Source organism: Tachysurus fulvidraco, chromosome 5 (genome assembly GCF_022655615.1).
Source record: "Tachysurus fulvidraco isolate hzauxx_2018 chromosome 5, HZAU_PFXX_2.0, whole genome shotgun sequence".
Classification (NCBI taxonomy): Eukaryota; Metazoa; Chordata; class Actinopteri; order Siluriformes; family Bagridae; genus Tachysurus; species Tachysurus fulvidraco.
Window position 1 is genome coordinate 17,662,353 of NC_062522.1, and position 23,221 is coordinate 17,685,573.

Genomic DNA, 23,221 nt, shown 5'->3' on the forward strand with positions numbered 1-23,221 from the left:
GTATTGCTACGTGCTTGTTGTTCTGCCAGATTTTCATGTAAAAAATTTGAAATAAAAGGTTATTTTATGGATTTGACCTAACGTTACTTCAGCCGTACATCAATTATACCCAGGTGCACCATGCCGCTTACATATACAGTACAAATTAAATGCCAGAGTGTTAAATGTGTTGAAGTCTGTGTTAATACTTCCTAATAATACACACCTTCAGCTAAGAAGGATAAACGTGTTAATTAATTAGTTCTTAAAGCTGATTTAATCTGTTAATGATGCAATGTGCTAATAATTACCAGAACAGTGACACTTCCTATGCTGGATTAAGAGGTTAACTCTTATGATTGCACACAAACACAGACACACACACTTTCTTACTTAGTAGAGCAGATTATTTATGCAACAAAGGACATGACCATTTTGTTACTTCAGATGCAATGTAGTCAGTCTGTGCTCCTAAACGTACAAGGTGTGGTTTATGGTTGTAAATCAAGCCTTCATCTGTCACATGATCCATACAGCTTTTCATAAGCAATAATAATGAATGTACAACAATACGGATGTTTGCAAGCATGGCATTTTATCAATGAATTGTTTATGTATACATCTGTCTGTTATTCAACTAAACAAGATTTCATATGGTGTCAAGTGCCTATGTGGTTTGCCTGCTCATGGGCTCAGACAGACAACAACATACATAATACACTTAGATCCCTGCTATAGATATGAAACTGTCTGGAGTTGTGTTCATTTAGGCAGACAGTTTAGAAACCATGATCTGTCTCCTCAACTTTGGTTCTTCAAAAGACAACTTAGGGAGAGATCCATTGAAGGTGGGAGAGAGCAATACATTTCCACTTTCCATTAAAATTGTTTTGAAGACTTCCCTATATTCAGAGCAGTGTCCAGATATAGTGGTGTCTTTTGAGAACATATCTTTACACTCATACAAATTGGCCAGGTGTAGAAACCATAGACTGCATCTTCTGAGTCATGAAATAGTGTGGTTGTTGCTTATTCTTATTTCAGGTCAAATTCCTCTTGCACTTTTATTCAGACATGACCTTTATGGGTTTTTTTCTAATGCTTCTACCATTCAGAAAGGTCATTGTGTTTGTTTATTTGAAATGAGATGTTTATGAAATGAGACCATTAACATGGCCTTTAAAGGCTTTACAACTGCTCTCTCTCTCTCTCTCTCTCTCTCTCTCTCTCTCTCTCACACACACACACACACACACACACACACACACACACACACACACACACACACACACACACTTTACCCACCCTCATATACAGTCATACTGTATACAGTGATTAGGAACACATGCACACCCACACATCCATGCATGTATCTCATGTTGATATGCTTTTCTGTGGTTAAGCATTCTTATTGGAGTTACAACAGACTTACTGTCAGCACGAAACAGTCTGATTATTCTTCTCTCTGTGATCTTATCGTTGATCTCTCTCTTATGAACAAGGTGTTTCAGCCTGCAGACCCTCCACTCACAGAATGTTTTTTGTTATTTTGCACCATTCTGTGTAAACTCTAGGAACTGTGAAAATGTGAAAATCCCAGGTCAACAGTTTATGAAATTCTCAAACCAGCCCATCTGGAAGTAACTACTGTTTCACAGTTAAGGTCACAGAGATTAAACATTTTCTCCATTCTGATGTTTAATGCAATCAATAACTAAAGCTCTTGGCATGTATCTGTGAGATTGTACGCATTGCACTGCTGACACATGACTGGCTGATTAAATAACTGCATTTGCAAGTATTCTTAAAAAAGTGGAGAGTGAGTTTGTAACTTACTCTCAGTTCTTCCATATCTGTAGTCAAACTTTTATTTAATTTCTGTTCACATTGTTCTGTATAAAGACTGAGCTTATGGTTTACAACTGAAGGAAAAGTTCTGTGTGTGGTTTGTACAGGCAGTAAGCATTAATGTATCTGTGTGTGGTCAGTGTGCTTGCCCTGCTACTTTTAGCACTCACACTTCTCATCTTTGCTTTGTTTGTTTCTTTGTTACAGAGACGTTTTCAGTATTGCGAAATCTTTCACTTTTAAAAAGGCATGAATAATAGGACATTTCTGTTAACATTTACACTGCTAATATCAGGGGGTTGGAATGTGCCTTGAGGTGCTTCAAATCAGTTATGTATAGTTTTAGCTTATTCTTTGACTACTATTGTGGTACAGTGATCCCAAAACTGTGCTCCCACTCACTAATCCTTGTTCAGCTTCAGCCCAGAGCTCATCACAGTTTTCCTTGCTGAGGAAAAAAAATCATTCCATCACTGACACTTTCTCTGAAATCATGACAGCTGTTTCTTAAAGCAACCAGATGCCAAGCTCAAGATCCTTTTCTCTTTAATTTCTCTCCATAGTGCTAAAGAACATGTACATATCTACTGCAGGTCAGTGACCAGATAAGCAAAGAATATAATTGCGTTCAGACGCATAGTTGCTGTCATCAGCATCCCAAAGGAATACACGTCTAACCATAAATATCAACATAGATTGTCTATTGTAGAGAAAATACATAGAAGCTTGCTTGTTAGCTGACTTGGATGAGATCTATCTGTAAACTTACTATCCTAGACTGGAGTCAGCTCTCCTTTAGGGCAACAGAGGTTATCTTGTAAGTCACATCTACTGTCATACTGTATACCTGACACCATGATATTAGATAGTATGATTATTATAAAATCTTTATCCTATTCCAAGTTTGAGTTATTAGTGTTGTGCGATACCGAATATATAATATCTCTGGCCATTTTGTATTATGATGACTGGAGTGTGCTTTCCCCCCCAGCAGCCTATGTCTGAAAATTTATACATTGAATGTTAGTGTAAAATCCTATACAGGTGCTATAATTCATGCCTCTGCTGATCACCATATACTGTAAGCTTGGCCAGTTTGGTGCAATAACCAAATAATATGATAATAGTAATACGGCATAATATAATTTGTATTCTGGATTTTTTTTTACCTTCTGGTTTTGAATACATCAAGAGCTGAGATTCATACAACATTATGTGTATTAAAAAATGTAAAGTAAGATTATTATTAGTTTTTCTGCATAATAAATACACTAAGATGGAGTTTAAAGTTTTGAAGATTAAAAATCAGAAATAAAGGTGTGGGCACTGTGAAAGCTCTTTACTGAAACATTCATCACATGGTTATGAGCTCAACAACAGCCAGCAGCCTGATTCTTTTAAAGACTACACCACCGAGGCCTTCACTGTGTTTATATTTGTGTGTGTGAGAGAATTTATCAGTCAACAAAATCAATTAAAAGCAATGTTATAACTAGTGTATAAGTGAAAACTACACTCATTTTCTTTTTCATTATTGCTTCTTTGAAATATATGTTCTAGTGCATTGTAGCTTAATTGAAGGGCCTAAGTAGATTCTCCCCTGAGGTTGGATCCTACGGCTTTCTTACCCATAATCCCCTTCTCTCTTTCAGAGTGTAAGCTTCTATGAATTCCACACTGCATGCAAAGATAGCATCAGCTGCAGGTGAGCCCGACACTACAGGGATCACACAGGGATAGGAAAGATAGTACAAATCACTCTGAACGCCTGACTAAAGATACACGCACATATGACGGACCCCTGTACAGAATGCATCTGAACGCTGTCAGAGAGGTCATCCAGTTAAAATGAATAGTATTCATGCAGCTGAAGAGGGGTGAGACACAAAGAGAGGGAGTGTATGTAACAGGATTGGATGTAGATTTAATGCTTTCTGCTTTGGAGGTGATGATAGTTTAATCAGCTCTTTGATACTAAAGTGCAGCTGCACTGCTCTCCTCTAACACATATCCTTTCTATCACACTTTCCTTTCTGCAGCCCTTCTTATTCTGTATTCTGTTGCCCTCACTTTTCATCAAACTCAGTGTTAAATCCAACCTCTTCTACTTTTTGTTTAGGTAACCATTCCTTTCCTTGGGAGGAGCAAAACACAATAAAGGGAAACAAGAAAAACAGTCAAGGAAAAAATTATTAAAGGAATGAAAAGATGCTTCCCAGTGGAGTGACAGAAAAGCTCTTTGTTTAAATACCAGCAGCCCACCATCCATGGCCGGAAGTCCAGCACAGCAAAATAGGCTTTGTTGTCTGAGTGGGAGGGAAGGCATACTCTTTCTCCCCTGGCATAAACGAATTATAGATGTCTGTGAGCTCATGTATGTGGAAGGACTGATGAGCTCTTTCCCCTGACTATTTAGCTTCCCTGTGATGCAGCTTGAGCAGCAGTTTGAAAAGATCTGAAGGCTGGTTTGAAAGAAGCATGTTTTAGTCTTCACAGTCCCTGATTGGTAGCTATAGGGAGGAGATAGCTAGTGCTTGGGAATTGTCAAAATGACCACATTGCGTGAAAATTGGGTAAAAAGACACTGTCAATTTTGGGTGTTTTATTGCAAACTGATATCTAATCAGGTACTGATGTGAATGCAGCTCTAAATAGTAAATACCTTAAATTTACAGCACCAGGCAGACTCCCTTAATTCTTTATACCCTTGTATATAATGTGTAGAGAGTAACAGCAATAACATCAACAAAACGGTTTGAAAGTGGTCTGTTTGACTGTGGTCTTGTGAAAGTGTTCAGAAGTGTTTGACCCTGCAAGGAAAAAAGCTTGTATTGTACATTTAGAAATGTGTAAATTTAACCAACAGCCAAATATTGCAAAGCAGCCCAACCTCATTCATAATCACCTACTCACCAAATGCCCAACTAGAAGTGTGGACTGAATACATAAGTAAACACAGCAAAATACTTATGAATTAGACTTCACATTGAACTAATACACCACGTTGCATCCCACTTTAGCTTCCCTCATCTCCTGCTCTCCACATTGCTCATGTAACTGGTATAGCATACTGATAACTAGAGTATTGACTCCGCATATTGATGAGACTGTTACACACACACACACACACACACACACACACACACACACACACACACACACACACACACACACACACACACACACACACACACACACAAGCTATAAATTATAAATGATTTTGTCCATTCACCCAGTTGAGCAGCAGTTCAGCTCATGATGCAGCATCTTAATGCCTCTATACACTAAACTGTTTGGTTGTTATTCGTTTACAGTCGTTTTTGGTTAATTAGTGTTTATTAAGATCTCATTTGAGGCTGCAGATATTGTGCTCAGAGACAGAGTGAAATTCTAATAATGCACACACACATACACACCCACAGTTATGTGCTACATAAAATGATCTTACATTTAGCCTCTTTCTCATTATTTGTTAGATAACATTCATTAGTGCCCTGTCCACTCAAATGGATTTATTATTAGCTTATATGTTAGTATGACTGTTGAGTGCAGTTACATGTATTTTAATATGCCTATACATATGCATTTACACACTCACATTCAGATGTTAGCAGCTAGTTTGGTGTGCACAGACAGACTAAGCTTTCAGGTTCAACTAAAATCTACATAAGTGTACTCTCATAGGATGACTTAGTTCTAGAGTATGTGTGTGCTTGTGTGTCTAAGACAGAGAGAGAGAGAGAGAGAGAGAGAGAGAGAGAGAGAGAGAGAGAGAGAGAGAGAGAGAGAGAGAGAGAGAGAGAGAGAGAGAGTGCGAGAGAGAGAGAGGGAGAGAGAGAAAGCGAGTGCTCATACAATACTAAGAATAAAAGAATACTACGGCTTGTTTCCAGCTGGCCCTAAGTCATAACGGCCTCTTATAGATTTTTAATCACATCGCCTTTTTCCATAGAAAATGGGATTGCATTGCATTTCCGTAAGGAGGAGAGCAACAGACATTGTCTCCTTAGCAAATGCTTGCATCTAAGATAATGGATCATGTCCCTGAGGCATCAAATTGTCAATCAGTGTAAAACATGTAGGTATTGATTTTCAGCAGTAATGGATGGTATTCACTTGTTTATACTCTGTGTTGAACTGTAGCCTAGAAGGAACCAAGAGACTCTATGGTCTGGCCAATACATTGTTTAGAAAAAGCAGAAAAACCTTAACTAATGTTAGAGATCAAAAAATTTATTGAAAATTGAGCGGGTAAAGCACAGTAACTGACTGTCTTAAGGCTGATGTCACATTGTTCAGAGAGTAAACAACTAAAATAGTGCAAACAACAGATCATATTTTATATTTTTACAGATTTTTACAGAGATTTCTCTGGGGCCGATCCTTGATGCTTGTTTTTTAAGTTAAGACCGAACAAGAACAAAACCTTTACATCCTTATGGATAACGTTATGTAATGTATTACGTAAAGAATATTATCCAAGGTGTTTAACAAAAATATTAGAAAAACATATATACTTACTGTGATTTTGTGTACTCTAAATATTCAGAAAACTAGATGCTGCTAATGTTGTTGTTGTTGTTGTTGTTGTTGATGATGATGTTGATGATCATATTACATCTATGTTCTAATAAAAAAGTTATAATACAGTTATAATATAAGTTGTTAAAAAAATGGTAAGCTATAAAAATGTGTGTGCAAGAAAAGGGTACACAGAAAAAGGTAAACTGGACATGTCCTTTTTCATTAACAAAGCTTTTATTCACCTATAACACTAAGTTTTCATTTATTCTTCTTTCAAGTACTGACCAACATTTACATGCTGTTAATCAAAATAATCTCTAGCATTAAACTTCTGCTTCATATCATTTCCATTTCCATTTCCATATCAGGCTCTAGCACCACACAGCAATTGATTATTTTCCTCTGTCAACATCCCCTGTGATGTTTTATTCATTACAGTCTGGTGGTGCCATTATGCTTAATGTATGCTGAAAGCAGTATAAATGAGGTGTGTTCCCACTGTCTCAGTCACATTCCAGCACTCAAGATGCTACATCAAGTCTAACTCAACACAAACACACGCACACAAATATTTTGTCATAGACTCCACATATATTCTAATATTTTTTAATATCAATAAAACCTAAAAGCATTCTATACTTTACTTCATTGTGTGTGTGTGTGTGTGTGTGTGTGTGTGTGTGTGTGTGTGTGTGTGTGTGTGTGTGTGTGTGTGTGTGTGTGCTTTGTAAATGACTGAATGACCCTTAATTATCTATACTAACAAATCCTTCACGTCACTGTAAAACACATTTTTGTCACACCATACACACATGCAATTGTACACACATAGTATTGTACACACACAAAACACACACATAGTTCTTTAGCTAAACCATTCGTTCTACATACAGTATCATACATCAACATTACAGTCATGGACAAAAGCTTTCATACCACTGTTTTAAAGATATTCAGTCCAAGTTTTTCAAAAAATGAAAAATGAGAAATAATTTTTTTGTTTTGTTTTGTTTACATGTAACCTTGACATAATGATAAAAACTGTATTAAATATTTAGATTTAAATAAAAGAAAGAAAGAAAGAAAGAAAGAAAGAAAACTGATTTTTTAAGAAATATTCTTTATTCATTTACTATTAAGAGATTACATTAATCCCAATAATTCTATACTGTAGCTATGTTTAAGGAAAAAGCATTTTTTTGTATTACGTTTCTTATTTTCTGTAAAGCTGCTTTGAGACAATGTACAATTAAAAACGCTATACAATTAAATTTGAATTGAATTAAATAGTATTTTTCATTTCTTGATTTTGTGTTTTTTTCGAGAGTTTGTCTGTAAAGGAAGCGTTTTAGTTTTAGTACACCCACTTCCTGCAAAACAGGAAACAGGTAATATAAGTATTAATGTCACTGTAAAAAAAAACTGACTAAAGAATTATTCAATTACAAATGTGTACATTAAGGTGTTTAAAGAGGAAAAATCAGTGATGTCTGTTGTATGTGTGTGTTGTATGTGTACCTAGTGTGTGTGTGTGTGTGTGTGTGTGTGTGTGTGTGTGTGTGTGTGTGTGTGTGTGTGTGTGTGTGTAATGGAATGTTAACATCCTGGCAGTGACGTCTGGCCATGAGTAAATAAAGCAGTGATGAATCCCTGATGTGTACACCTCCTGCATCAGGGTGGTAATTAACACTAATAAATTGTAGCATATTAATGTTTCTAGGAATCATTTCTGTGTATTTCAGGACGGGAAAGAACGTCACTAACTCTCCCATATTGGTGTATTAGTGTATTGCTTGTACCTGTATACATAATGTTTTTCTTGTACACATTTACATTCAGGTTGTTTTTGGAGAATAAATTTAGCCTCTTCTGACACAAAACCAAACAATATATAGTATGTCTATTTAATAAAAATCCATTCATGTCCCTTTACAGATCTCTTGAACCTCAGTAGGCTTTTCATTTTTTATTCCAAATTATCTAAATTTATATGAACTTAATGGTATATAACTAGATCTGAGCCTGAAGCACTGTACACTATATCCCACCAGCAGTATGATTGAAGATCTTGAAAAAAAAACAAATAGGATGTGAATCTTTACTCTATCTTTCTGCTTAAATAAACTTACAGGATCATACTATTCATTTTATTTTCCTCACATTTGGATTTGTGGCATTTGCTGCAGACAACAGTCAAAACCTGAAGTTAAATTGATATCCATCTTAATACGCAAAACCAAATACAGTAAGATTATATCAACGTCACCTGTGTATGTGTGTCTCCTAATTGGAAAGAATTTAGGTGCAGAAATGGAGCTGTGCTGAAAAGAGGACAGGTTCGTTACCCACTGTCACCCCACAGACAGGAATCACCATTATGCAAGACACAGAGTGAGAAAGAGACTGAGAGAGACAGAAAGAGAGACAAAAAAAAAAGATTTTCATACAGAGGTGACAGTCTACCTTGTTTTAAAGTTAAATTAGTAATGCTGTATGGAGGCTCAGACACTAATGTGTATTTACATAATGTGTGAGTAAACGAGCAAGAGGATGAAGGGAAAAATGGTATACATCTATGGGATATAGTTTGTGCCTGTGCTTAAATGAGAGCAAAAGACCAAGGATGACTGGTAGATCCAGAGGCAGATGATGTGTAAGTATATGAGTGTGTAGAGAGGATGTGGGGAGGGAGATTGAAATGAAATGTATGAAGACTTCAAAGGGGAACAATAGGATCTGTTCAGCATTGCTATTCAACCTAAGGCCATATGACAAGCCTAAAGAGAATCAGAAGGTTTACAACACACACACACACACACACACACACACACACACACACACACACACACACACACACACACACACACACACACACACACACACGCACTCCCTCTTTCTCTCACATTGACATCGCCTAAGATTTCAGCACACAGCACACAAGGCCAAAATTGTTGAAGGTAAATATGTTCCTTATACTCTAAATACCCATAAGTCTCCGGGGTAAAATTGCTACCTCTCACTTTTTTCTTCTCTATTCCATCAGTGTGCAGCAGGGCTGAAGAGGTTCTTCAGTATTTCTAAGCAAATCTGTATTGATCTAATTTCTTATAAACAGTGATGAAAAATCTATTAGAATGCATACAGTTATACTCTTCTAAAAAAGTTGGATGAAGCTTATAGTCTTGGCTGACAGATATTTAGAGTGTAAGAGGATCCATACAGTTCTTTTGCATTTAGTGAGGAGTTAATACTTTTCATTGCAAAATCTGACCTAAAGTTCTATAAATGTCATAGAATGGAATAAAAAGCTTATTGAAATAGTGGATAGAAAAAGAGTGATGGCGGAGTTTGCTCAGGTCAGTGGAGTGTCTTATAATCAGTTTTTTCTTCTATAACATTTATGAAAATGTTTTGGATAAAGTATTGTGTGTGTGTGTGTGTGTGTGTGTGTGTGTGTGTGTGTGTGTGTGTGTGTGTGTGTGTGTGTGTGTGTGTGTGTGTGTGTGTGTGTGTACAATGTGTACCTATAGATTATTTAAAAAAATAACTATAAGAACACCAGTTCCACATAATGTAATTGAATAACATCAACACAAATCGTTTTCATTCTTCCACTGTGATTGGAGATTGTGTTTTCAAAGCCCTGAGTAAAATCAAACGGAGCATGCACCAAAGATGAGACTCGAACTCATAGTGTTCTCGCTAGTGTTTTGCACATTATCACTGGGCTATTCCACCATGCATATTTTATTTAATGCATATAAATTTAATACAACCTCGCTAACCTCAGATTTCACAGTCTAAGTAGATTATGTTAACACTGCAAGAGTTGATCACACTCACTCTACAGAGTTCAATCTAGTAATTAATAAACTTGCTTAAAGTAAGTTTAGTATAAGAAATGGAATCACGTTTTGTAGTGAACATAATATTTTATGTAATATATTTATAACAGATTTTCATTTTGACTGCCCACATATTCCTGTTTTTGTTTTTTGTTTTTTAGTGCATGGCAAAGCAAAACTATATCTGAGTTTGCAATCAAATTTAGTAACAGAGAAAATCACACAGCAACAAATCACAATTTGAATTATTCATTCCAGCACACACTTTCACACAGAACAAGCAGTTCATTACTATTGGCATTTCTGTTCCAGTGCTATCAGCATGAGTGGAGACTCATCCATCGAGTGACTCCTCTGGGACTGTGCTCTTGGCTGGGGCAGAAACAGTCTCTGTGGGCCTCTGAGAGCTCCCTCACTCCTGTTTAAAGAGATAGCACTGTAGGATGCGGATGTTCAGCTCAGAGAGAGAGAGAGAGAGAGAGAGAGAGAGAGAGAGAGAGAGAGAGAGAGAGAGAGAGAGAGAGAGAGAGAGAAAGAGAGAGAGACTGAATGTATGACAGGTAGATACAACAACCAAGAAAGTATTTGAATAGTAAAACCAATTTTTAAGCCCAAGCACACAGGATCTGTAATTAAACATTGACCATGAGATTAAAAACATAAAATGTCACCCTAGAGCACATTTGCATCTACTATAAGAGAAACATATGCTCAGTCACTGACAGATTTATATATAATCCAGTGAGATCAGGGGGCTGTTAGAAATTGGACAGATTAATTCAATAAACCGACTTGTTAATAGGCCCTTTGTTTGATGTATGACCCATGTACGTATAGTGAAAACGCTAACTGATTTACATGTGCAATTTAACAAGGTCTATAATGTGTAGTGAAGTAGCTGTGTGAATATCTACCTGCAGTTACATTTCTTGGCCTCTACTGTATGTTTTTTTAATGCTTGATTATCAACGAATGATATATAAAGTATATCTCCATATCTGTAAAACACTTCCTACACTGTATATTGCAATTATTATAATCTGTTATACTGTAAAACATCTACGGATAGTTAGTTTAGTAGTTTTTGATCAATTCTAATTCAGCATCTCTTAATATTGTAGCACAATATATATGAGTCTAGAATAAGGTTATACGTAATATATAACATATATAACATAATTCCATCTAAAATTAGAGAGTCTGCACTTTAACTCTTTAACTGTTCATTCATTTATTCATTCATATTCAGTAAGTCTTTATCGAGAACACTTTGCATGAGGCATGAGGTAGCACCCTGATGACAGTCCATCATAGGAAACCATACACACATACCTTCAGACAGTCACATCTAGGACTAGTTTATCATAGCCAATCTTCATACTGGTATGTTTTTGTGAGGACACCAAAGAACTCAGAGAAAATCCAGGCAGACACTATGAAGTGGCAACAATAGCTATTAAGCCACCATGCTGCTTACTTTAATTTTCACAGACATTTTAAATTGAAAGAGCTTGTAAGTCATTCAAGGATTGTGGTAATATCCCATAACATATAGGCCCTAGTTAACATTTCAAAATGTGTTAGGTCTTTGGCATAAATAATAAATAAGTAATAAATATTTAATATACAAATGCACTAATGGATCCATTAGAAACCAATACTAAATATCTCTACAAATCCCATGGAAAATAATGCTCCTCGTCCTGTGGGTGCACACCTCACTGAGTTCAGGATATCCATGCATACAGCAGTCTTCTGTGGGAGCAAAGGGTACCTTTATAATACACTATTGCTGCCATCTACAATATAAACTTTTTTAATATGTATAGTATATGGTCTCTTAAAATATCACGGAATAGTTTCTGTCCGATATTTAACAGACAAGCAGAATTAAATATCATATTAAATATCTGTAATTCTGCTAGAGCTCTAAAACGCTTGAAACTCCTCTGACATATACACAGAACACATATTGGTTCAGCTGATTTGAATCACTTGGCATTCTAGGCCAAATGCCCCCGTTCCCTTGGGCAGGTACTGTAGGTGCTCAGAGGATGCAGTACTAGATGATTGGATGCACCAAACCTGGGCCTCAGTGCACATCATCTAGCTAAATGGTATAGCTTCCCACTGTGGCACTGACTCCCATAAAAATACATTAAGTCCATGATTTATTGAATCCTTCAAAGTACTTAGACAGATTAATCCTGTATCATATCACTTACAATCCCCTCCAACCTACAGAATCTTTCCTACCATTTATATATCACTATCAATCTTAACCCACCTGCAGCACAAAAACACTTTCCGTGATGGAACCCTGTATCCCTGCAGCCTCGATTCTTATCATTAATATTTTTAACAGGAACATAATTTTTTGTAAGCAGTATGCATTCTGAAATATTTTTCATCAATGTTTATTTGAAAATGCATCAATATAAATTTTCTTGGAACCTTGAAAAACCTCTTCTACCTTATTGCACACTGATGGAATGCACATTAAATAGAGACAGATAAATTACCCCAGGGGCTCATGGGTAATTAGAAGCAACATATGCACATACTAGGGGTATAACTGAATATAAATATATAATAGATAAAAAATAGGAATGTTGATACAGAGTATTTATTAGAAAATCTTCCACTATGCTTTAGACTCAGTGTGTGTGCATTTGGATGCCGCAGAATGAAAGAAAATGCAGAGATCAATGTTTTTGCTTTAATGTGGAGCATTAAAGAACAGCTCCTGGGAAAGCCTACTGGGTTTTAACAATATTCCATCCTTACTTTAAGTTGAAAAATAGTCCAGAATGTTTAAGAATAGGAAAAAGGTAGGATTTTTTTACTGGTTTTACTGTAACAAATGAACAAATTAATAGAAGATACTATTATGTTATTTATTTTTCTTCACTTGAGGTCTGTACTAGTAGCCCAATTTACACAGCTCCTTATTGCTTATTCACAGCAGCACTGTGACCCGGCTTCATAACAGAATTTGGTAGCATGATCAGCAAACTTTTCTGATTATAAGCCTTCTGATGGTTCATCGCCAGGCTTTCTATGCCGTTTCATTGCTGCTCTCTTGAATCCTGGGCAGGGAGATAAAGAGAGTTAACTGTCAGTGCCGGTCTTAAGCCCAGATAAAATGGGAGGGTTGCATCAGGAAGAGCATCCGGCGTAAAACCAGATGATCCGCATTTGATGACAATTGTTCTCAATTTGAAATAACAGTTTCCTGACATTAATAACTTAGCTTGTAAGCTTGCTTATTGCTATTTGGTTGTTGTTGTTTTTTCCAGCAATCACTAGTACATACAACAATCAGTTCTGTCTGTTCAAAATTCTTCCTAGTTGTGAAATGTGCAAAGTGATGCATCACATTTCTTGAACTGATTCTGTCCTCTCAGTATTTGTGATAGGAACCATGATGTTTAAAAAGTCATGGTAGCTATTGTATGTTACTTTGTATTTATTTCTTTTTTTACATATATTATGTACCGTTAATAGCACATTTAAAATCTGTAAATCAGTTTTATTTTTATTCCTTTCTTATTTTCTTTACAATTCCCTTACAAAGGCTGATGGTATTTATCAGAGAAGCTGCAGGAAATCAGATTACCTATTGAAAGTAATGGTAAATTGCATTGTACACTATTGCAAAAAGAAATCTGCTTCAACGCCAGCCAGTTTGGTTTGTCTGCCTTCTGGCTTTCACTTTATCAGTCTGCTGTATTTTATAGCTGGAACTGATACAGCTTTGAGACATGTAGGAAACAATTGACATCCTTGTTCTGCACATTCTGTAAAATACTCCTTTACTGCAAAATAAACAAATCACGTTGACAAGTATATTTTCACATTTGATTGTGTAGATGAGCGTGAATATAATTTTACTTCACAAGGCTGTAATTGAGCTTGTGTGTGTTTATATATGCATTCAGAAATTGTCCACAATCTTGTGAAAAGACATTGCTAAATTACTGACATAAATCATTTAATTATTGTCAGACAAGCAGAATGAGTGTGCAGTCCAGAACATTTGAATACACACGCTTTTATATTACAACTTGGTCCAGTGGCACAGAGATCCCAGTTTGAGTTTGGGTTTGACTGGAGTCCCACATGCTCTCCCTGTGTCTTTGTAGGTTTCCTCACACCTCCCCAAACATTGTGCTGGTGTAATAATGAATTTAGTTGGTATGAATGCTCATGCAAATGTGGGTAAGTTTACATTATTTGAATCCAAACACTTCTACACTTCTTGCAAGAATTCATATTCTCATGCAGTTACAGGTCAAAAGGTTATGTTAATGTTCACATCCAACATGTGATCACAGTGATTTTTCCCAGTAGGGAAATTTGTCTTGGGCGATCAACCATGCTGTAGTCATAAAGTACACACATTAGACAAATACAAATCACAAAATAGACATAATATTGAATACATAAAATAAAATAGTGGTGGTTCTGTATGGAGAAATGTCATGTTGGTGAGAGAGTTCATATGAGAATGGATGACTGGTTCAAGCTGATAGGATGGCTATGGTAACTCAAATAAGCATTTCATCAAGTTACAATCATGATGGGCATAAAAATATCTCCTGGGATTTTCGTGCACAACAGAGTTTACACGGATTGTGCAAAAAAAAAAGTCCAGTGAGTAGAAGTTATGCAGGTAGATGCAGCTTGTTGATGCAAAGGGTTAGAGAAGAATGGTCAGGCTGATTTGAGCTGAAAAAATGTCTCAGAACACACAACATGTTGAACCTTGAATGCTGACAGGTTACAACATCTGAAAAGGTCCACATCTGTCAGCCAAGAACAGGAATCCGAGACTAAAGTCAGCGCAGTCTCCCCGGAACTGGACAGCTGAAGACAGGACCAGGTTTTTTCCAATCTTCAACTGTCCAGTTTAGGTGAACCTCTTCCCACCTTTTTATATACATATGGGTAGCTTTGTCATCTCACAGATCCAGGGGCCTCAGTGTGGAGCACGGGTTACAAACTACGCAAAATTGAATGTCTGTATTCAATGTTTGTGTGGATTTCTCTGGGTTCTCCAGTTTCTTTCCCCTTCCAAAAAAACATGTATGTAGATATACTGCCCATGTACCCTGTGCCCTGTGAACGGTTTGGCATCCAGTGTTCTCCAGATCCATCATGACCCTGACTGAAGCTGATCAGCGGTGACTGTTCTCAATCATGTCCAGAGGAAAAGCAGCCCTTTTCATTCAGTTATTTTCCTTTGTACTTTGTCTTACTTAGTTATTCTTTAGTCTCTTGGTCATATACAGTTTGAATGCTGACATGGCCTAGTTGTTTTATTCTCATAAGTCCTTAAAATCTTTTTGGCCATGAATCATTTGATATTCAAAAGCAGTGCTGATCCTTTGATTCTTGCATTTGTGACAGTGAGCAGCACCGCATTCACAAACATCAAGAAGCAAGCGATTTTTTTTCTTTGCAGATGGACTAAAAAAGTCTCTAAAATGGAATGATGCACATGCAGCACTGTTGAAAGAAGCAGTTCCGCTGATGTGGATATTTGTTGTTTGTGTGTGTGTTTGTATGGGAGGAGGTATTGCTCATTGCTGCAGGCTGTAAGCTTCTCTGCTTCGAAGTCAGAGCTGCTGAGGTGTCAGTTCTTTACCCCACACTCTGTTCCCTATGACACTGAGTACCGATGTGAGCAATAATACGGTTCTGATCCCTTAATAGGTGGAATAAAAAAGGAATATGATATCACACGCTATCACATTATTTGATTTTGTTATGTCTTATCCTTGAATTTTACAAACATGTACTTAGAAAAAAAATACGATTACGATACGGCCCATATTGCAGCTCAATAAATTGAATGCTAAGCATCAGGCTTCTCTGGTTCCCAGAGACATAAGAAAGTATTACAGCTTTTAGGAATTCAGTATACAATTCAGTTTGTTAAAGTAAATGTCCAGTTCATGGAATACTGTTTCTATATTGCTCTTATGAGCAGTGGATTTTAAGGATTATTTAGTGTCTATCAGCAAGCTTGAATAACACATCTCTATTCCTCTCTCTGTAGCTGTGTGTCTGGTGTTTGGATGTATAATTTTCCCGGCTGGCTGGGATGCAGAGGTGGTTCAGGACTTGTGTGGTGAGGAGTCAGGGAAGTACACGTTGGGGAACTGCTCAGTACGCTGGGCCTACATCCTGGCCATCATCGGCATTCTGGATGCACTCATCCTCTCTTTCCTTGCCTTCGTCCTCGGGAATCGCCAGAGCGACTTCCTTCAAGATGAAGTCAAGGCTGACAATAAAGGTAAGAGACGGCTCCTATGTACAAGTGATCTGATCCAATAACCTATGTGCACCACTGAGAAGATGGTAAGAAGAAAAATCAGTGAGCATAGGTTTTGTTCGTGTTTGTTTTGCAATTAGAATTAGGAATAGCAAAAAGGAAGAAGAGACATGAGGCAGAATATGCCATGCTTTTGTTTGTCCACATCTGGGAAAGGGAGCAAGCAAAACAAGCACTGAAAACACTCCACCATATCAAAAAATAAGCCTAATGACTACTAGATTTTAATACACATGCCAACAAACATCACAATGACAAGTTTGACAGGAAACAATTGAAACTTTTGAAATGTATTGTCTGTATGTGCATAAAGAAAGTGCATTAAGCATCTGAATACAATGAAATTCTTGTGCTGCAGTTGTACACTCCTACCCAGACACAGGATAAATAGCTCTTTCATAGTACAAAAAGTAGCTATAGTAAGCAAGAAAAATAATAGCAAACTGAAAACAATGTACGCTGTCACAAAGTGACATATATATCTTAGAACAGCAGGGCTTTGCACAGCAAGATTTGTGCTATTGTTGGAAGTCAGTAAAATGAGTGGACTGTTTGTTTGGTCTAAGCATAACATTATGCGCATAAAAGGTTATTTTCCATTGAAAGATTCACATGGTGGAAATAAAGGCACAAAAAAGTTTGGAATAACTTTCACAATCTTTAATTGGTTACTGAATGAGCCGCAATAATATGAAAGTTTATTGTTTAGTTCAATAGCATATACAATGATCTGCCATAACATTGAAATCACTGACAGGCAATGTGTATAACAAAGATTATGACATTACAGTCGCACCTGTAAAGATGGATAAGTCGCTCTGTATAAGGGCGACTGCCAAATGGCATAAATTTAAATGGAAATATATTATGCAGCAAGTGAACAGTCAGTTTTCACAGTTGATGTGTTGGAAGCAGGAAAAATGTGCAAGAATACGAATCTGAGGACCAAATTCTGATGGCTTTACATATGGGTCAGAGAATCTTCATCACAGCAGGCCTTGTGGGGTGTTTCCAGTATGCAGTCGTTAGTACTCCAGGGAAGAACGTCCTGTGAACCGGCAACAGGGCCCAAGGCTCTATGACACAGTCAGAAAGCAAAAGCTATTCCTTCTGGTCTGATCCCAAAAAAAGTAGCACAAATAGCTGAAAAGGTTCATACTGGCTGTGATAGCATGGTGTCAGAACTCACAGTGTATCACAGAGTCAAAGCCGTTTTAGCAGAACAAGGAGGATCTGCACAATATTAGGCAGGTGGATTTAATATCAAGGTTGATTGGTGTATAGTATTACCCGATGAAGTGGTAGTAGGAATATATTTGAGCAACATAATCCATCATAAGCCAGATTGAACACAATTTGACACAGACACAACATCTGTCTGAAAGTCTTCTTGCTCCAGGAAATTCATTAGTAAAAGCAGATTTTTAATTACCATGCCATTGCAGACCATCAGAAACATCTAGAAAGCTCATATGGTTTCAACTATTTTTTGCAAGGCAAGAAAAGAGAGAAGGGAAAACCCTGCTTTAAACAAAATTTACATTCATGGCATTTGGCAGACGCCCTTATCCAACGTGACTGCTGCATTAATATGGGTCTTGGTGAGATGGTGGAGCATGCTTCCTACCGCCTCCATTTTATTTTGTTTACTCCTCTCTACTGATTGATGTTTGGAGGAAGTAGGTTGGGGCTGAAGGGAAAGGGTGGAGCTGAAGGGCACATGTCCATAAATATTTCATCTTTCCCTTTTAAGCCAGACCACTGTGGTAGACTGATCCATATAGCTATTGTGTGACAAGCAGATTTCCCATCATCCTGTGAGAATCTGTTTTATATCATGCCTGTAATTCAGACACAGAAAAGAGAGGAATGTGTTTTGCTAAAGGTTTAGAAGAGAGTTTGCTACAAATCTAGTAAATCCTTTATGATAAAAATCATTATCTCCTTAATTGAAAGTAATACAACTTAAATGGACGTGTAGGGAAAGAAGAAAGTGGTGGACTAAGCAAAAAATTATCAATCTGCTTAAGAAAAGAAAGAATGAAAGGAAGAGAGAAAGAGAAAAAGAAAAAATTACCACCTTCATAGCCTTCTCATTCTATTGAGGAAGTTGCCATGGTTACATGTCTGATTCCGGTAGGATAAGAAGGGCTGCTGCTCTCTCCCCAGCGACTGGGCACTCTGCAGCTGTGTCTTTCTTTCCCCCTCTCTCTCTCTTTCTTGCTCTCTCTCTCTCTCCCTCTCTCTCATTTTCTCTTTCTCTCTCTCTCTCTCTCTCTCTCTCTCTCTCTCTCTCTCTCTCTCTCTCTCTCACTCTCTCTCTCTCTCTCTCTCTCTCTCTCTCTCTCTCTCTCTCTCTCTCTCTCTCTCTCTCTCTCTCTTATTATTATTGCTCACGTTATTATCACAGCCCACTCAAGCTGATAATTCAATTTCATATGAGGGTTTTTAAAGAGGGGTGGAGCGCTAAGGTTTAGAGAACTGAAGTGTGTGTGTGTGTGTGTGTGTGTGTGTGTGTGTGTGTGTGTGTGTGTGTGTGTGTGTGTGTGTGTGTGTGTGTGTGTGTGTGCATGTGTGTTTGTGCACAGCATCTGTGGTAGTCAGGAAATCTACGTTGCAGCATCAATAAAAATCTTATGGAAGCTTGCCAAGCATCACCCAGTTTCTATTTTTTTGTCTCTAGCGTTAATCCACTAGCCATTTGCTGTCTTTCCCTTCTGATCAGATTTTAATTTCTGAGCACAAATTCTCACCCCAACCCCCCACTTCCTCTTTAAGCACCCCTCCTTCATCACGCTAAATGCAAAGTCAAGTCATATATCTTTAGCATCAGTGAGCAGAAGCGCACAAGTCATGGCATTATGCATTACATTTTTATGGATCCTGGAGGGAATCCTGCCACTGCTAAGCGTGACTCAAATCTCTAAGTAATCCTACTGTGCACCTGGACAGCAAGGGCAGCACAACACAGAAAATAATTTATTCAGTGCATATTAGATATGTCAAAAAGACACTTTGCTACCCACCACAAAGCACTTGTCTTAATTATTTCTTATTCAGAAATATTGTTTTGAATTAAGAATTGTTTTTAAAAGGTGTGTTTTTTAGTGCTGCTGACTGAAGTACAGAAAGACATTTTCTTGTTCAGAATGTAAAAGGATGTTGTAAATGGCATTGGTCTCCCACACTACAAAACATCCTGCTGATTTACAATCGCAGTCAAAGCTTTGGATGGCATTCCACTGTAACTCCGATTGTAACAGGGCAATGGGAGGCAGACTCCTATGACCTGGCCATACGCCATGTGAATGGTATGAATGGTAGTGATAGACTACACTGCATGAGGTGCCCTTTTTTTTTACTTCAACATGGTAGAAGATAAAATAATCAATTGAAGTACCTTACAAGAGTTGTTCATTAACTCCATGCCAACGCATTTTGCCAACAGTGTGCAAATTTATCCTTGATGCACACCTTCATAAAAAATGCAGCACAAACTAAACAACCATTTCTATTCTATCTTTACAGACTTTGCAGTATCAAGGGTAAGTCTCCCTATTGCTGTGGCTTCCATGCTTGTGTTGCTGTATGCAGTGATCGTGCTCCAAACATCAGTGTTGTGGTGCTGTAGTATCCTGGCATTGTGTATGCTTTGGGTTAGCTCTTAGATTGTTCACCCCTGCTTATGTGTTAGTGCTCCCAAACCTGAACCCCCAGTGTCACAGCAAGAATTCTACTCGGATGACGGCGAGCACAGCTATCCCTTAGAAATGCTGGGTGACAGAATGACAGATGCATGGCTTTGGAGGACAGGACAATAGACGAAGCGTGTTCAACAAAACAAGCAATGCAGGACTGTTTTGCGTTACAGAAGCCTCTGGCAGCAAATGTAAATGACTTGAGATGTCAGGTCAGAAAACAAATTCAGTTGAGTGGTAACACGTTCCCGGCAGCACTGAAGATCAGCATGTACTTACAATTACATGTTTAAAGCAGAGAACTAAAAGGGAGACCTACAGGTCAGTTACAAATGAGAAATACAGTACATAAATACATAAAACAAAAGAAATTTAATGACCAAACAACAGACTGCATGAAAAATGCATGCTTAAAAGCTTTTGCTGGATCACACGCAAGCCAAATGAACTGTCTGACAGTTTGTATTGTAGTAAAAATTTTATTTTTTCTATTAGACAAAAATAGAAAATTCACTGTGCATACTAATTAGTTAAAAAACTAGTTAGTGGTCCTCCTGGTGTGAACTGATGGGTCTTTTTATTATGTAATATTTACTGGCCCAATTTACCAGTGTAAAGGCTAGTATGGAAAGAAATGAGAGAACATAATTATTTCATGGAGAAGATCAGAATGTCTGAGCTACACACACTTTTTGTTCATGCTGAGCATGCAAAGTGTTATATCTACTATATCTAGTGTACTTGTCTTACCAGTATGATTAATAGTACTGTTTTCTCCTCAGCAGCCACTGCACCTGACCTCTACACTCCGAATGGATGGTGTAAGCTGAAATAACTAAGCTAATGGATCAATTTATCACCCATGTTTCTCCTCTAGATATATGCATGCAGTCCTAGCATGCAGCTTGAACCTGTTTTAGCCAAAGAGGTCTTGGATTTGATTTTTCTCCATCTGGTTTATTGTTACTGACCTGAGTGGTGCAGAAATTTTCCATTTTTACTAATATGTGATTTCCTCCTTTCAAATATTTCCACCCCTAATTTCACATTGTCCTGTATTTTAGAATTAAGGCTTAAGCATCTATAAATAATATGATTTGCAACCAGAACTTCTCATATGCAGTTGACATCAAGGTTCATTATAATTTGTGTAGATCTATAGATTAGCTGGGATTACACATACCCTGTGATGCATCATGTAAGTATTGTGTGATGTAGTTCTGAGTAACATCTACAGCTTCTACTGTGAGCTAAACAATGGAGCTTCAAATTACAATTGAATATATATATATATATACTTCAATAACTGAAGACGGTTATTTAGCCGATGTCTTCAAGGGTCTCTGGACTCTAGCATTAACACAATCCACTTCTAATGTGGAATGAGGAGCAATGGCTGCAAATTAAACTTTTTGTTGGCTCATGTTTGAGATGTCATGGATTGGGGAGATGTTGACTCCCTTGTGGCAATATTTCCTCTTCTCATTGGAACATGGTAATCTGGATGTGCAAGTAATTTTTTTTATAAAAATATGAAAAGTAGAAAAGTTGTAAGTTAAAGGCAATGCCTATACTTTGCAGTTAGCTGGCACAGTATTTCAATTTAGAGCCATGTTGTAAAAGTATTCACCTGATGTAATGAGGCTTGTGTCCATATACTGGCAACCATATACTGGTTGCTTATACTGTATTTTTTTCCACAAGAAGTGAGAGAAATGTTAGAAGAGCTTGAACATAGATTGATTTAACCCTCAAGTGTACAGAGAGGACAGTTATATTAAAAGCAGAAAATTCACTGTAAGTATCATAAGGTCAGTTGAGATGGCTTTGATAGTTTCCAGTCCATTACACCTTACACATCCTAAGCATCTCACTAAATATTTCAGAAAATCTGAAACATTTGAAGCCTATCTATTATGCCTTTGTGCTGTCTGTTGGACTTCTCTACACTGTAGTTTGGGAGCTGTCATGTCCATATTATGCATCAATAACCTCACAAATGTCTTTAATGAATACCAAGTAGGAAAAGTCACCTATCTGCCATGTTTAGCCAGACTGGATTAATTAAGATATTTAGATTGTCCTTCTCAGGCCAAATGTTAATGATCACATGCAGGGCAGAGAAGCTGAGCCTGGGCATCTGGCCCAAAACCTCCATAAGCGCACAGAGCGGAGCAGAGGGGAGATAAAGTAGTGGGACCAGGTGGTATCACAGCGCTCCACCGTATGTTTCTCTTTCTCATTGTACCTTTTTTTTCTCTAAATGAGGGAATTCTTTTGTTGTTTACTGTCTTGTGATACAGTGGATTGCTTAGGCCAAGTGGGACATCAAGCTTCGTGGCATCAGGCGTCATAAGTAGGTCAATAATGGTGTTATGACAGATTATTTGTTTATGTAACCTCCTCCGTGTTACAGCAGTCTATTCTTCCTGAAAAAACGCTTCAGATTGATTTTTGTATGTGGAATCATTAAATTGGGCTGTGCTTCTCAATGGGTCATCTAGTACACAGGATAAACTGTAAAGCTCCACCAGGCCTCAGCTCAAAATGAGAATCCTTTGCATTAAACATAAATATTTTGTGCCTCTTGACTTGTAAGTTTACTAGCAAGCTCTATTTTGTAAATTTTACATCACTTTACAAATGGTCTCTCAAGTAAACCAACACTATTCATGCCCAGTCTACATGTATTGTTAAATGTCAACATATGACGATTGCCTTAAATCTTTAAATGCCATAACAGGTTTGTGCCATAACAGCATTTGACCTGTAATAAAATCAAATAGAAAAAACAACAAATGATGAATGGTCCAGTTGAAGCTGTCTATATTTAAAATGTTAATGTTAAACCTGTATTTTACATCTCAACCTCCTGTAGTATGGGGGATGTCGACTGCCTTGTGTAAAAACACAATTTTGATATACTGCGTAATAGACAGACAGTCAGTGACACCTGAGCCAAGTCTGCAATGTTTATTTTGCTCTGA

The 23,221-nt window shown here is 37.3% G+C and overlaps 1 protein-coding gene across 2 annotated transcripts in view; it reads left to right on the forward strand.

Annotated features, from left to right (window-relative positions):
* Window positions 1-23,221, forward strand: part of lhfpl4a (LHFPL tetraspan subfamily member 4a) — a 29,636-nt gene that overhangs the window by 1,621 nt on the left and 4,794 nt on the right. The window contains exons 2-3 of one of the 2 annotated variants that reach the window (XM_027147321.2): window positions 16,261-16,497; window positions 20,065-20,081. In XM_027147321.2, the coding sequence (XP_027003122.1) occupies window positions 16,261-16,497; window positions 20,065-20,081 (254 nt within the window). The remainder of the gene's footprint in view (window positions 1-16,260; window positions 16,498-20,064; window positions 20,082-23,221) is intronic. The other variant, XM_027147322.2, reaches the window with a different exon arrangement.